This window comes from Necator americanus, chromosome X, assembly GCF_031761385.1.
Source record: "Necator americanus strain Aroian chromosome X, whole genome shotgun sequence".
Taxonomy (NCBI): Eukaryota; Metazoa; Nematoda; class Chromadorea; order Rhabditida; family Ancylostomatidae; genus Necator; species Necator americanus.
The window spans coordinates 15360011-15374984 of NC_087376.1; the positions used below are offsets into that span (position 1 = coordinate 15360011).

The following is a 14974-nucleotide window of genomic DNA, read 5'->3' on the forward strand; positions in this document are numbered from 1 at the left end:
CGTAGCTTCCCTGACGGATGCGAATGCTGCCCATGCTGCTCTCATTCTTCTATTCAGTTCTTCCTTTAAGTCGTTTTCCATGTTCATAGAACGCCCGAGGTATATGTACGACAAAGTTTCCACGATTTGGGAGCCTTCAATTTGTACTCCTCCGTCTTCGCAGTATGCGTTCTTCACGAACTGTGTCTTCTTTCTGTTTATTCGCAGTCCTATTCTCTTCCCTGCTTCGTTCAATTCGTTGAGCATAGTTTCTGCTTCATTGGTACTGCTCAAAAGGAGAACGATGTCGTCCGCGGAACGAAGGTTCGAAAGAGATCTTCCATCAACACGTATGCCCCTTTCTTCCCAGGAAAGTGATTTCATTATTCATTGCAATGCAGCCGTAAACAGCTTTGGCGATATAGTATCGCCTTGTCGTACCCCCTTTCCAGTGGGTATGGTGATGAGAGGGCGGTGGAAAAGCTGTATCCTAGTCGTGCATCGATCGTAGCAATTATCTAATGTCCTCACATGCGACGTGTCCACACCTTGATCGACCAGCGCTGGCAGTATTGCATTCGTTTCTATGCTGTCAAAGGCTTTCTCATAGCCGACGAAGGTTAGAACAAGGGGCAGGAGGTATTCCCGGCAAACCTCTATGACCCTCGACACGGTCTGGATGTGGTCCAAGCAGCTGAATCCCTGAAGGAATCCAGCTCGTTCTTGAGGCTGGGCTTCATCCGGCGTCCTAGATATGCGCGTGAGGATGATCTTGGTCAATACTTTGTATAAAACGCTCAGCAAGCATACCGGACGGTAGTTCCGAAGGTACTATCGGTCACCTTTCTTATGGATAAGAACGATTCGCGAGGTCTTCCACTAGTCTGGGATCCTTTCTTTCTGAAGGTAGGATGTAATGTGCGCTGCTAAGATTACAAGAAGTGGATGGCCACCAACCCCAAGAAAGTATGCTGATATAAAATCAGGACCGGGAGCAGTCCCAGGTTTCATGCTCTTGATAGCGTACTCCTTTCCGAAGGGAGAATCAGTGGTGGAGCTGGGATGATCACCAGTAGGGATGATCGGGCTTGACACAGGAGTTGATGAACGGAAAAGGTTCGAGTAGAACCTCTCTGTAATGATTTCCATCTCACGACGAGAAGACGTGCGGATCCCGTCTTCGCTCAGCAAGGCTACTAGCGGAATATTATATTCGCGGAGATCCCTGCAGCACTTCTCTAGACTCGTTCTTCTTTGTGTTGCTTCCAGAATTTTCTTCTGCCTGTATTTCGAAAGATCCTCTTGAAACGCTTTTTAGCAGCTAGTGTTTGCTACTAACCGCTCATGTGCGATGCATTCGGATCTAACCTTAAAGTTCTTCTTCTTTCCAACAATTCCTTGGTGGTCTTCGAAATTCGATCCATGTTTGTCGTGCGCGGCTTCGAGGCACGCTCAGCACAGACTCGTAATCCTCTGAGTAGCATCTCGTAGTCCACGTTTGGGTCCTCCTCGATGTGCCAGTCACCTTGGGACAAGGAGTCCTCGAGTACGCAATCGTCGTAGACGACTTCTTTTCTCGTTGCCGATAGCGGATGTTCTTTTCCATCGTGTGGCTAAGTCGTATTTTCGCACGAAGGAGACGGTGATCAGAACCACTACAAAAGGATGGTACTACTGAGACGTCAAGTAGACACCACCTCCCGTTGGTGAGTATGTGGTCGATCTCCGCACGAGTCGCGCCATTGGCCGATTCCCATGTCCACCGACGATGATCTTTTTTCATCAAAAGAGAGTTCCCATGAAAGAGGCGCGCGGCGGGCAACAGCCCGGCAAGACGATTGCCATTTTCATTCCGGTCCCCTAGTCCAAATCTTCCAATCCTGTATTCCTCTTCTGTGGCCTTCCGTAGTTTTGCGTTCAAGTCTCCGACAACGAATTTGTAAGACTTCTCGTTGCGGATTACTTCCTCCAGCTCCTCGTAAAACGCGTCCAATTCGGGTTCATCAGCTGCTGATGTTGGTGAGTAGCAGTTGATGATACTCATGGATTTTTGGCGCAGAGGGCGGAGGCAAAGAATGGCCAGACGACGTGACAGGATCTCGTGAGAATCGACAAGATGGACGGCAGATGGGTGCACAACAAAGCCAACACCGCCTACATTTCGGGACGGAACCTTCTCTTCACGAATGACGAATGTACCGTCATTCGTCTGTCAAACGTCGTTTCTTCTGCATTTGGTCTCCTGCAATCACGTGAAATGTGATATGCTCTGCAGCTCCGAGAAGGGTAAGTAGGTCAGCGTCTGTGGACACTGTTCTCGCGTTGTAGATACACAGTCTGAGACAGTCTCCATGGCTAGTCATGCGTGTGTCGCCTTGGTCCAGAATCAATGACGTCCTGAGCAACCTGAGATTTGATCGCCTCTCACCGGTCGTCATACCGTCCAACGTCTGAGACGGCAGGGCCCAGTGTGCAGGGTACTGAGGCAGTGTATATGCTGGAGTGGCAAAAAGACATTTCCCCAAACTAAGCAGCCATGCCACGGCGAGCTTAGCTTTCACCACAGGTCGTCGGCCAACCTGTGGTGAAACGGAGCCACCTTGCGACATTTTGCCAAGACGGTGGTGAATCTTAGCAGTGGTTTACTTGAAGCTAGGCTTCCGATTCTGAGAAGTAGGAATGTCGGATGTGTCGAACTCCTTCTCAGCTTGGGAGACCCTGCCGGAGGACGAACCTCCGTTGTGTATCGCAGTCCGATGCCCAGTGTCACCTCCACGCCACTATGAAGCGGTAAACCGTTGTGGAGGTTCAATACATTACTGCTCTTTATTCAGGTTTATTTCGACGTTGCCTATATTTAAGAGGTATGTTTTTTTTTTGTGTAAGCTCCTGCTGCTTTCTTTTCATGCCATTATATTATTTTTATCTTCTCTCGTCTCTTCAGCGTCGTTCCTTACGTCAGTCTTTCTTTACCTCTGATTCATTACTGCTGTTTATTCAAGTTTATTGCTAAGTTGCTTACATTGAGAAGATATGTTTCTTCCATTAACTCATGTTGTTTTCTCTTCATGTGTGGTTTTCAGTTTCCGTCGTTTTTTCAGAGGCGCTCTTCGCGTCTGATGATATGATAGACTGATGTAAGGAAAGACTCTGAAGAAACGAGAGAAGATAAGAATCTAAAGCCGTGAAAAGAAAACAGCAGGAGCTTACACAAAAAAAACATACCTCTTAAATATAGGCAACGTGGAAATAAACCTGAATAAGGAGCAGTGATGTATGAAAAGTAAAGCTACATTTACGTAAAGAACGACTTTGAAGAGACGACAGAAGTTGAAATGCATGCGTGAAGAGAAACGAACTGGAGTTTGTAGGAAAAACACCTCTTTAACATAAGCAACGTAGCAGTAAGTTTGAAAAGGAGCAATAGCCTACCGAAAGTGATGCAAGACTGTTGAGAAGAACGACGTCGATGAAACGACAGAAAATGAAGCAAGGACAAACTTTACATATCCTCACAATTGCGAATAGCAAGCAGTAAAAGGCTGCTCTCCTCCAATGTGACCCGCCGCGACGCAGCCGCGTAAACCAAATCTGCTGCCGTAGTGTGTTTTAGTGGTTTATGGAGCGTAGCGGCTAGAAGTGTGGTGAAACCCTTGCTGGCACCACCCATCGCTGCAGTATGCGACGGTCCCACCTCCATTCCAACTGCTGCCTCCACCGCGCCGTTTCGAGTGCGTACGCAAATGCACCGCAACTACACTCGTGATTCATGTCGTTTTGACCCGCTTATATTTCCATGTTCAGGAAACCGATATGGCTAGAAACAATCGTAGACTGGCGGTCACACGACATTCCATCCGTATGGTATGCTTGCAGGGATTTTGTATGTCTAACAACGACTAACAAAGCAATGAACTAAAGCAAATAAATCAAAACAAAAACACGTTTAGAAGGGTTCGTGAATAATCAGAACCTTACCAGTAGAAAAATGAGTAGAGTAAGAATAGGATTCCAAAAGCAAATAAAACCAAACTCTAGGCTTCTCAAGTTTTGTATTCGATAAGAAGTAAGCTATCTGTTGAATTCTACACATCGTGGGAGCGCTAGGATGAACCGTACCCTTCCTAGGTGAACAGAGTCTACCCCACTTTCAACAGTCTACAGTGACGAGGGTCATCGATCGAATTGTTTATCTGTGCGGATGAGGTTACACAACTCAGAAAAGTTGTTTCATAGTGCTCATCAACAGAATATCTACTGATATTATATTATATACACAATATATATATAAAATTATATATTATGTTGAACTAATTAAATTAATCAGGCATTTGCTCTGAAACTCATAATCAACGACAGAATTAAGGAAATTAGCATTGTTAGTTAAGGGTTGCCAGAGTACCTTTTTTGCAGCGGTGCGATCACTTATTCGATAAGGGGCAGCGACAACATAACATGCATTTTCTCCTGAATTGTAGTAAATGAGCAAGTATGAAGACGAATGAACAACTAAGGAGCGATTATAACGAGAAATGAGCACTTACACGCATCACACATTATATATGTAAACATATATATATATATATATATATATATATAAAGTTATAAATTGTATGTACTTATATGTTATACCATTATCTGAGCGTCCGGCTAAAGCCGGACTTCAGACTTTCTGTAGTGTTTGCTTCACTCGCCTTCACCAATCAACGAAAATAATATTAATGCCGTTTTCTGTGAAATTAGACTTGTGTATCTCCAACAATCTTTCTTCCTTTTTTAAATTATAACTAAAAGTGAAATATTTCATAGTCTTCTTTCTAAACGCGTCAGTTCTACATTTGGAGAACATTCGAACTTTACCTTCAAACACTCCTTATCAATATATTATAGACAAAATTTAAAAGCATTACTCGAAATATGGGTTTTCCTCCTGTTTCCCCCAAGCAGTTATCAAACAATGATGCTTTGGCATAAAATGACGTGTGAGACAATATCCTACTGATAAAGATAACATTCTACTTCAGATCATGTAAACTGTTCGCTACTATTTAAACAGCCGTTTGCATGCATTGTCCACTTTCTGAGGAACGGATACTACCAACTTGATCATGATATATAATAACGGGCTTATTCTGTCCGCGCGCGCGCGTGTGTGTGTGTGTGTGTGTGTGTGTGTGTGTGTGTGTGTGTGTGTGTGTGTGTGTGTGTGTGTGTGTGTGTGTGTGTGTGTGTGTGTGTGTGTGTGTGTGTGTGTGTGTGTGTGTGTGTGTGTGTGTGTGTGTGTGTGTGTGTGTGTGTGTGTGTGTGTGTGTGTGTGTGTGTGTGTGTGTGTGTGTGTGTGTGTGTGTGTGTGTGTGTGTGTGTGTGTGTGTGTGTGTGTGTGTGTGTGTGTGTGTGTGTGTGTGTGTGTGTGTGTGTGTGTGTGTGTGTGTGTGTGTGTGTGTGTGTGTGTGTGTGTGTGTGTGTGTGTGTGTGTGTGTGTGTGTGTGTGTGTGTGTGTGTGTGTGTGTGTGTGTGTGTGTGTGTGTGTGTGTGTGTGTGTGTGTGTGTGTGTGTGTGTGTGTGTGTGTGTGTGTGTGTGTGTGTGTGTGTGTGTGTGTGTGTGTGTGTGTGTGTGTGTGTGTGTGTGTGTGTGTGTGTGTGTGTGTGTGTGTGTGTGTGTGTGTGTGTGTGTGTGTGTGTGTGTGTGTGTGTGTGTGTGTGTGTGTGTGTGTGTGTGTGTGTGTGTGTGTGTGTGTGTGTGTGTGTGTGTGTGTGTGTGTGTGTGTGTGTGTGTGTGTGTGTGTGTGTGTGTGTGTGTGTGTGTGTGTGTGTGTGTGTGTGTGTGTGTGTGTGTGTGTGTGTGTGTGTGTGTGTGTGTGTGTGTGTGTGAGTCACGAAATTCGAAAAGAGGCTGCGACGGATCCTCCGGCGTCGGATTGGTGCGCAGGCGCCAGATAGCTATAATATGGGTCCACTGACGTCGGATTTGTGCGCCGGCGCCAGATATCCATAAAATGGGGTACGAGGGATCGCACAGCGTCGAATTCCTGTGTGACGGTGTGGAAGTATCGCACAGTAACTTCGTGTGCATGCCGCAAAAGGTAAATGGGACGTCACTAATGTTTCATAGTCGTATCCACTTTCCGCGTTTCTTTTCACCTCTACGACTCCTCCGTTCTTCAGAAAGTGGAAACATGAATGCTTTACTGCTGCTTATATAGTAGCCAACTGTTTACATGATCTGTGGTGGAACGCTATCTTTATCAGTACGATGATGTCATTCACTTTATTTTATGTGAAATATCATCCTGTGATAACTATTGGGGGAAACAAGAGGGAAACCTATACTTTGAGTAATGATTCCAAGTCGTGTCTATATTACATTGGTATCGAAAGAAAGCTTAAAGCTGAAGTTTGTATGTTTTCCAAATGTAGAACTGACGCGTGTACAAAGAAAACTATGAATCAACCTAAATTTCCTTTTAAAAAAAGAAGAAAACGTTGCTTGAAAATCACAACTCTAATTTTGCAGAAAATGTCACTATTATTAATTTATTTTCATTAATCAGTGATGGCGAGCGGAGCGAACACCACAGAAAGTCTGAAGTCCGGCTTTAGCCGGACGTTCATACTGGTAAAGTCATAAAATTGGAAAGCAACGCGCTCAGTGACCTATGAAATGACCTACGGCTATGAAACGGCTGCAACCATTTACCTTTTACGACATGCACACAAAGTTATTGCGGGCACTGTTTCGACGCCGCGAGACTCGTCGCAACCCATTTTGTAGCTATCTGGGGCGGACGCGCAAATTCGACGCCAGTGGACCGTCGCATCCCCCTGCATTCGCATTTTTCTAACAACGTCTTCTTCTTTTTCTTAAAGGAAATTTAGGCTGAAGATTTCATGGTTTTCTTTGTAAACGAGTCAGTTCTACACTTGGAGAACACTCAAACACTTCACCTTTAAGCACTCCTTCGATTCTGCTGAGCCAGGACTGATTCATGACATCCTTGTATCTCGCACGTCGGTCCGGAAAAAGCCTGCAATCAAGTGAGGTGCAAGGGAAGCGGTTTGGTGTTGCCTCCAACAAATAAGCACCACATGTCCAATCCGGGAGAACGGATGTTCTCTCAAAAAGTCATGGGGCAAGAGGCTTGCAACCTGTCCATGAGTTTTAAAATTTTTTTGCATGTCAGTAATAGAAAAGAGTCTCTTGATTCCGGAGGAAAGCCTGGTACGGTAGCGCCAGGAAGGACGGGGTTGCAGGAGTCATCCAGCCTTCTACAAGGTCATAATTGGCGATTTTAACGCCCAAGTTTGCCCAAGAAGAACGCCGGAGGAACTTCACATCGAGACCCACGGCCTACAATGGAACAACCAGAGGGAGAGGCTCCGAGTTCATCATAACGACTAAGACCATCCATGGAAAGTCGCAATTCCCGAAGCCCTCCTCTCTACGCTGGACGTAGGAGTCACAAGATGAAGGGTACCGTAAAAATTGACTACGTCGTCAGTAAAAAGTTTTGCCTGACGCATGCTGTTGTGCCAAAGTTTTATGCAGGATTGGACCATTGCCTCCTTCAAGAAGGATTTTACTTCACTCGGAGAGGAGAGAAAGCCGCCAAGTTCAGAGGAAGAAATCCCAGAACTATCATCAACTGGGACCTCTTCGCTACGTTAGCAGGTTTTTGGGAAGATTCCGCAATGGACAACATCGACGAGGAATATGACCGGCTCGTTGAACACCTTCACGACTGCGCGAAGAAAGCTGAGAGTTCTAAAACCACCAAGAGACGCCTGTCTCTTGAAACTCTTGAACTGATACGCCAGCGTGGAGCAGCACGAGCCGCAGGGAACCAAGAACTCACGTCCGTGCTCGCAATTCTTTGCAGAGAGGCGATAAAGGAAGACCTTAAAGAGAGAAGAGCAGGAGTGCTGGCTGAAGCTGCAGAGGCGGGGAAAAGCATCCGCTATGCCTGTCGAGACTTCGCCAGTCGCAAGACGAGGATGACTGCTCTCCGGAACCCGAAGGGAAAAACCATTGTATCGAGAAGGAGGATGGAGAAAATCATCTACGACTTCTACTCTGATCTCTTCGAGGGCCATGTCCACTTGCCTCCTCACCATCTGAGGGAAGATGGACATGTCATTCCAGAGGTTCTCCCGTCCGAAATACGACATGCCATCATGTCGGTAAGAAACGTACGGCACCCGGTCCCGACAGAATAAGACCAGAACAAGTGAAGAACCTCCCGCCAGTACTCATCAACACCCTGGAGAGGCTCTTTACACGTTACCTGTCGGAATGCAAGGTTCCTAAACAGTGTAAGACCAGCGAAACCGTGTTGTTGTATAGAAAGGGAGATCCACATGACATCGGCAACTATCGCCCAATCTGCTCAATTTTATCTACGAGCTCTTCACAGGAGTTATTCTAAAAAATACAGAAAGAACATTAGATGAAGGACAGCCATGCGAGCAAGCAGGGTTTCGAAAAGGATTCAGCACGATTGACCACATTCACACTGTTTCGAAACTCATCGAGGTATCACGAGAGTACAAGATGCCGCTCTGTCTCACCTTCATCGACTTGAAGAAGGCCTTCGACTCAGTTGAGACGGAGGCGGTTGTGGAAGCATTGGACAACCAAGGCATCCCTACTCAGTACATAAAGGTACTTCGAGAGTTGTACAGTAACTTCACGACCAGAATTTCGCCGTTCTACAAGAATATCATCATTAACGTGAGTAGAGGGGTAAGACAGGTTGATAAAATCTCACCTAAAATATTCACAGCCACCCTCGAGAACGCAATCCCTGCTGCAAATCCTACCTCACGCCTCAAAGCGGCGCAGCGGTGGCCCTGGCCGTCGGGCAGCTATGGTGGCGAGACTTCGTCTCGGCAGGTTCAACCATGCCACAAAGGTGTCCGGCTAGTAGCCCGGTCCTTGGGCCAAGGCTACAGGCTAGCTAAGTGAGGAGGTAGTACGACGATTCCGGTGCCAGGCTGCTAGCTTGCTAGTGCGACAAGCCGACCGAGGACAACACCCCCGTCGCGTCATACTGCTAATGTCTACTATGTGTTCTTCAGAAGCTAGGGCGTACCCCAGAAGCGACGCGCATTGTCCTCGCCCGGGCAATGTGGCAAATATGCGAGGGCTACCGGCTAGAGGACGAAGCCGGCCAAAGAAGTTAGTCCGCCATCGCCAGCAACATCCAGTGCGCTTGGCAACACTTAACGTTGGGACGCTTACTGGAAGAAGTCGTGAACTGGCAGACAGTCTCAGAAAACGCCGTGTTGACATATGTTGCGTACAGGAGACTCGCTGGAAAGGCTCCAAGGCAAGGGAATTAGGCGATGGCTACAAGCTGATCTACCACGGCACATCAAATCGCAACGGCGTTGGTATCATATTGAACGAGTCGTTTAGAAATAGCGTCACAGCGGTGGATCGACTATCGGATCGCTTGATGGCTGTAAAAGTAGATACAGGAGAAGTGGAATTGCGAGTCGTCTCTGCTTATGCGCCACAGATGGGCTGTAGTGAAGAAGAGAAGGCGTGCTTTTGGGAAGATCTGGAGCAGTACGTCCAATCCCTGGAAAGCGAAGAAGTACTTTTAATCGGAGGAGACTTCAACGGACATGTCGGTTCCCGGAAAGACGGATTCGAGAGTTGTCATGGTGGATACGGCTATGGAGCTCGTAACGACGACGGGTTGCGAATCCTGGAGTATGCTGTTGCAAGTGACTTGATCATTGCTAACACGCAGTATCGGAAAAGAAAATCGCATTTGATCACGTACACCAGCGGCGGTCGTGAAACACAAATAGATTTCTGGATGTTACGCCGACAAGATCGCCGACTTCTGCAGGATTCAAAAGTCATCCCTACAGATCATGTCGCTGCCCAACACCATCTGCTCGTTATGGACTTGAAAATCTCCCGTCCAAGGAAGAGACATCCAAGGACTGAAACACAGCGCATCAAATGGTGGAATCTGAAGGATCGAAAGGAGGTATTTTTCGCGTCCGTGGCTCCATCTACACTTCCCCACCCTACTCGTAGTGTGGAGGAAATGTGGTTGTCTACTTCCAGCGTTATACGCTTGACCGCGGAAAACACTCTGGGAAAGACGACTCTAGGTAAGCCAAAGGTACAAAAGGCTACGTGGTTTTGGAACGAGGAAGTTCAGGCGGCAATTCGTGAGAAGAAGTCCAAGTATAAGCTCTGGTGGAGGACGCGTCAGCCGGAAGATCGGGGTGCTTACCTAGCGGCGAAGAGGGAGGCTAAGAAGGCAGTCTCCAAGGCGAAGTCGGACCGCTACAAGGCTGTGTACGACATGCTTGATACCAGAGAAGGCGAGCGGGCAGTGTATCGTTTAGCCAGAGCACGTCATCGCTCAACGTTGGATATGGAGCACACCAAGATCGTTAAGGGAGCTGATGGAGCCGTTCTGCGCCGCTCTGGTCAGATCCTGGAGAGGTGGCGAGAGTACTACAATCACTTGTGTAACGAAGAGTTCTGTCATCCTCCCATCCCAACCGTTCCCAGCGTCGAGGGTCCTGTTCTACCAATTACTGCCGTCGAAGTCAGTGCTGCCCTCGCAAAAATGAAGTCGAACAAGGCAACCGGTCCTGATGACATACCTGTTGATATCTGGAAGCTGCTAGGAGATCGAGGGTCCATGTGGCTCGCAACTCTATTTAACAAGATCGTTGCAGAAGGACGGACTCCAGACGTTTGGCAAACTTCCGTGACCGTGCCTGTCTGGAAAGGGAAAGGAGACATTGCTGACTGCACCTCGTACAGGCCTATACGACTGCTCTGCCATACGATGAAGATTTTTGAGCGTGTCCTGGAAGCTCGTCTGAGGAAAATTGTTAGCGTTTCACTCAACCAGTGCGGTTTTGTGAAGGACTGCAGCACTATAGATGCTATCCATGCTGTCCGAATCCTCCTGGAGAAACATCGAGAGAAGAACCGCAGTGTGCATCTTGCTTTTCTCGATCTCGAGAAAGCTTTCGACCGTGTCCCACATGAGCTGTTATGGATGTCCATGAGGTCGCATAGAGTACCAGAAGAATATGTGAGGTGGACGAAGCTGCTTTATGCGAAGCCTACCAGCGTTGTACGATGTGCTGTTGGAACAAGCAGGCCATTCCCTGTACGAGTAGGGGTTCATCAGGGTTCATCCCTCTCACCTCTGCTGTTCATACTGTGCATGGACACGATAACGAAGGAAATCCAGAAGCAGCATCCGTGGACTCTACTCTTTGCCGACGATGTCATGCTCGCGTCGGAGTCTCGAGATGATCTTCAGAAACAAGTGCAGTCTTGGAAGGATCAGCTGCAGCAATATGGATTGCGCCTCAACACATCAAAAACTGAGTACATGGAGTGCGGACCAAGGATAGAGGATGGTTCAATTCGTGTTGATGGCACCGAATTAAACAAGGTGAACTGCTTCAAGTACCTTGGATCCAAAGTGACTTCCACAGGCGACATTGATCAAGAAGGTCGAGCACGTGTTAATGCTGCATGGATGAAATGGAAAATGGCAACAGGGGTACTGTGCGACAAGAAAGTCCCTGTTCGACTGAAGTCGAAGATCTACAGGACGGTAGTGCGTCCTGTTGCCCTTTACGGATGCGAGTGCTGGCCGACAACGAAAGCCTTGGAAAGAGTGCTGCACGCTATGGAGATGCGGATGTTGAGGTGGACGATAGGTGTGACGCTAAAAGAGAAAGTATCCAACGACACTGTGCGCTCCATCTTCGGTGTCGTCCCGATAACTGAGAAGATGAAGGAGGCGCGACTGAGATGGTTTGGTCACGTATTGCGGCGGGGGGAAGATTCTGTTGCCAAAACCGCTCTGAAGCTCGACGTTTCAGGAGTGAGGCCGCGCGGGAGGCCAAAGATTCGCTGGTTAGACCGTGTGAAGCTGGATATGATAGATGCACGTTTGTGTACGGCTGATGCAATGGATAGAACCAAATGGAAGACAAGAAGCAGAAAAGCGGACCCTGCAACAACGCGGGACAAACGCTAGGAAGAAGAAGAAGAAGAAGACCCTCGAGAACGCAATCCGAATGCTGGAATGAGACTACATGGGAGTGAAGGTTGATGTTCGTACACCGTTATCAGAACGATGACATTGTTCTGATAACATCTCGCATCAACGAAGCTGAACGAATGCTAATCAATTTCGACGAAGCATGTGGATGCATCGGTCTTGAGCTGAATCTGCAAAAGACGATGTTCATGCGCAACGCATGGGTCTCGGATACCCTATTCGCGCTCAACGGAACGAACATATCCGAATGCACCAGCTACGTTCATCTGGGTCAGAAATTTATTTATTTATTTATTCACATACACCAATGGTGCACCAGAAAAGAAAGATAAAAAAAAAACAAATGGAACACACTTCGTCTGAGTCAGAGAATCTTAGGAGCAAAAAGAAACTACATACTCTACTGAAACCGGAACCCAATTTATTGCCAGAAAAGACTAGCGCTGTCTTTTTCTGCGGCGGATTACCAGTACTACATGTCAAATTGAACATGATGAACGACCTGACACCCGAGCTGGGCAGGTCAGCGATCGAAGATTAGAGACGCCGCCGCGTTTGCCAACGAAAGTAAAATAAGGTGTGCCGGACACGTGATGCCCTTTAACGACAACCGTTGGACCAGAGCCGTGAGCGACTGAGTTCCCCGCGATTTTAAGCGCACTACAGGAAAACCGCCGACCCGATGGTCAGATTTCTTCACGAATTCCTTCAAGCCCGCTCTACTCTGTTCTTCAGCTGGTAGCCCACAAGCAGGCGACTCGAGTGGAGCACAAGAGAATGAAAAACAGTGCTATCCGCTAGATCGATAAGCCAACTCAATTTTGGTTGTTCGTAGCTGATCGAGGGGTCGGTTGACGATCAATGGGCTCCCTTGAGGCGCAAACAATTCGACTTGCTGCAAGCAATATTTTGAACAGTATTTATTTTGTGCCCCTGCTTTTCATGATCGAGCCTCTTCTATGCCAATGACGGATAAATATATATATATATTATATTATATATATTATATATATGTGACTTACTTGACTTAATCGCCGGGCTGATGTCATCGCCTGAGGCGATTGCCCGCATCTTCGCCGACGTGTGCCGTCCTTCAACATAGCTCTGCCCAACCTTCTCGATCTTCCGCGAGAGCTCCTTTCTCAACCCATTCGTCGCTATTCTATATTCTGCGAAACCTTACGTCTCGTCTGAAATGCCCACCCACGCCGAGTGTTCTTAAGTATTCTTTCACTATTTCAGCCCAGAACTTCCATTTTCTATCAGGTGACCTTTTTCAATTTGAACTCGACGAACTCCACAGAAGTCGTGAATAAGGCGTTCTGCTGGTCTCCTTAATATGTGATAAAGAAGTGAAGACGACTTTCTGTGACCAATTTCGATAGCGGTGTAGGATGTTGATAGTATCCACGCGTCAATCGCCGGTACACCTCATCGATTTTCGCATAAAGATCTTCATTGTGGAATATCATAGGCCAAAAGTAGCCAAGCAAAAGTGGTTTGGACACAGACCAGATACTCCGACTCGGTCGGTGGTTCCTGGTTAACCGTATATGTGCAGGTCTATGAATGTGCTCGAGTTCAGGAGCTGATGATGCTTGGCGGGCCAGTAAGGTTTTGAAGCAATCCTTTTGAAATGAAAGAGTTGCTTCACCGAAAACCACTCCATTCGCAGTGTTGAGGACTGGAGAACATCTTTTCATGTTGCCGCTGTACTGTTTTAGTAAAGCATAGGCTTTCTGCGGGTTCTTGTCCTCCGACACCTTTTCGAACTACTTCGTGTTTGAACATTCACTCGATATCGCGATTTTGTTGCAGTTGACGACACAACTTCGTTCTCAGACGCTTTTCTTGGTTAGAATCGCTAGTGCTGCGGGCGACACATAAAGAATTGTTCGCGGACTTTGTTTCCGCGGATGCAAAGGCAAACTTTTTCTGCGGCAATAGAACCGTTTCCCTTGCAACATCCTGGATGCGCTTTGTAAAGGAATCCGCATCGCAGAGCTTCTTCCTGGTCCATACTCCAACATGAGTAGACACACGTTGGCGGAAATTCGTTGTGCATTCTTCTTCTTTCAGACCTGCCATGTCGATTTTCGGTTGAGAAAGTACTCCTCTGTTCCTCTTGTGGAATCGTATGTTATTGAAAAGAACTGGACGGTGGTCAGAATCAAATGCAATGTCTCAAACAACCCTAGATTTTCGGATATCTGACTGAGGAATGTTCCTGGTCACAAAGCAGTCGAGTTGAAGTCTGAGAGTCCTCACCTTCCGCTTACGCTGCTCTTCAGGCGTCAAAAGGGTTGACCCTTGCTACGTAAGCTGATGGCGTCGATGATTCCTCTTAAAAGTGGAAACGACGATGAGGTTCGTCTGTTCAAATAAGTCGACGAGATTGTCGGCGCGCGCTCTGCTGGATAATACCATTCTCTTAGGACATTACATTATTGTCGCATCTTCGCATTTGCGTCAATTCCGACAATGACCACTCGCTGACTGGGTATTTCAGACATCGGCGCATTGAATTCATCATAGAAGACGCCCTTACTGTTGTCCTCAAATGGTTTCCGTAGGTGCGAGAGCACTTACGTTCTAGAGCTTATGTCATCTGCGATCCCGCAGTCGTACAAAGACGCATCTAGTTGAGCCAAATTCCTGCACCAGGTTGTTATAATCGTTCCTCACAGCTATCGTACAGCCACCTATTTTCCTTTCATCAGCACCACCGCATTATGTTGTGCTATTTTCGATGCTGATGACGGGCCGATCTCTGCTCCATGTTTCCTGCTGCGCAGCAAACCACACACAGAGGTATTGTAAAAGCCTGGACAGGGCGGTCTGTTGGAGTTCACTCGATAGCGTTCGGCAGTTCAGCATGACGAAACGAATGGTTGTTGGTAAACATTCCACGCTCCCTTTAGACAGTTCACCTTTCA

General features: G+C 47.1%; 9 protein-coding genes across 13 annotated transcripts in view; 4 read left to right on the forward strand and 5 right to left on the reverse strand.

Moving 5' to 3' along the window:
- Nucleotides 1-363, reverse strand: part of RB195_023296 (uncharacterized protein) — a gene marked incomplete at both ends in the record, with an annotated part of 3554 nt that extends 3191 nt beyond the window's left edge. Inside the window, one exon of one of the 2 annotated variants that reach the window (XM_064210676.1) lies at nucleotides 1-246. This exon is cut by the window's left edge and continues 81 nt beyond it. In XM_064210676.1, coding sequence (XP_064066556.1) covers nucleotides 1-246 — 246 coding nt within the window. The other variant, XM_064210675.1, reaches the window with a different exon arrangement.
- Nucleotides 364-366: 3 nt separating this feature from the next.
- On the reverse strand, nucleotides 367-1128 carry RB195_023298 (uncharacterized protein; the record flags this gene model as incomplete). Of its 2 annotated transcripts, XM_064210679.1 has the most annotated exons (3): nucleotides 367-727; nucleotides 790-863; nucleotides 937-1128. In XM_064210679.1, the coding sequence occupies 3 exons, from the start codon at nucleotides 1126-1128 to the stop codon at nucleotides 367-369; spliced, it is 627 nt and encodes a 208-aa protein (XP_064066559.1). The 2 variants fall into 2 exon arrangements, with proteins under 2 accessions (XP_064066559.1, XP_064066560.1); XM_064210678.1 differs by lacking the exon at nucleotides 367-727 and having other exon boundaries at nucleotides 859-1128.
- Nucleotides 1129-1348: 220 nt separating this feature from the next.
- RB195_023299 (uncharacterized protein) lies at nucleotides 1349-2023 on the reverse strand (the record flags this gene model as incomplete). The annotated part of the gene is made up of 1 exon (XM_064210680.1): nucleotides 1349-2023. The coding sequence occupies one exon, from the start codon at nucleotides 2021-2023 to the stop codon at nucleotides 1349-1351; it is 675 nt and encodes a 224-aa protein (XP_064066561.1).
- A 157-nt stretch (nucleotides 2024-2180) lies between these two features.
- Nucleotides 2181-2588, reverse strand: RB195_023300 (uncharacterized protein; the record flags this gene model as incomplete). The annotated part of the gene is made up of 1 exon (XM_064210681.1): nucleotides 2181-2588. One exon carries the CDS (start codon nucleotides 2586-2588, stop codon nucleotides 2181-2183), a length of 408 nt encoding a protein of 135 aa, XP_064066562.1.
- Nucleotides 2589-2658: 70 nt separating this feature from the next.
- On the forward strand, nucleotides 2659-3898 carry RB195_023301 (uncharacterized protein; the record flags this gene model as incomplete). The annotated part of the gene is made up of 3 exons (XM_064210682.1): nucleotides 2659-2769; nucleotides 3658-3710; nucleotides 3784-3898. The coding sequence occupies 3 exons, from the start codon at nucleotides 2659-2661 to the stop codon at nucleotides 3896-3898; spliced, it is 279 nt and encodes a 92-aa protein (XP_064066563.1).
- Nucleotides 3899-7386: 3488 nt separating this feature from the next.
- On the forward strand, nucleotides 7387-8193 carry RB195_023302 (uncharacterized protein; the record flags this gene model as incomplete). Its single annotated transcript, XM_064210683.1, has 1 exon — nucleotides 7387-8193. The coding sequence occupies one exon, from the start codon at nucleotides 7387-7389 to the stop codon at nucleotides 8191-8193; it is 807 nt and encodes a 268-aa protein (XP_064066564.1).
- Nucleotides 8194-8527: 334 nt separating this feature from the next.
- RB195_023303 (uncharacterized protein) lies at nucleotides 8528-12014 on the forward strand (the record flags this gene model as incomplete). Of its 3 annotated transcripts, XM_064210686.1 has the most annotated exons (3): nucleotides 8528-8707; nucleotides 8760-8888; nucleotides 8970-12014. In XM_064210686.1, 3 exons carry the CDS (start codon nucleotides 8528-8530, stop codon nucleotides 12012-12014), a joined length of 3354 nt encoding a protein of 1117 aa, XP_064066565.1. The 3 variants fall into 3 exon arrangements, with proteins under 3 accessions (XP_064066565.1, XP_064066566.1, XP_064066567.1); XM_064210684.1 differs by lacking the exon at nucleotides 8970-12014 and having other exon boundaries at nucleotides 8528-8941; XM_064210685.1 differs by lacking the exons at nucleotides 8528-8707; nucleotides 8760-8888 and having other exon boundaries at nucleotides 9042-12014.
- Nucleotides 12015-12088: 74 nt separating this feature from the next.
- Nucleotides 12089-12847, forward strand: RB195_023304 (uncharacterized protein; the record flags this gene model as incomplete). Its single annotated transcript, XM_064210687.1, has 2 exons — nucleotides 12089-12308; nucleotides 12774-12847. The coding sequence occupies 2 exons, from the start codon at nucleotides 12089-12091 to the stop codon at nucleotides 12845-12847; spliced, it is 294 nt and encodes a 97-aa protein (XP_064066568.1).
- Nucleotides 12848-13372: 525 nt separating this feature from the next.
- Nucleotides 13373-13741, reverse strand: RB195_023305 (uncharacterized protein; the record flags this gene model as incomplete). Its single annotated transcript, XM_064210688.1, has 1 exon — nucleotides 13373-13741. One exon carries the CDS (start codon nucleotides 13739-13741, stop codon nucleotides 13373-13375), a length of 369 nt encoding a protein of 122 aa, XP_064066569.1.
- Between the last annotated feature and the right edge of the window lie 1233 nt (nucleotides 13742-14974).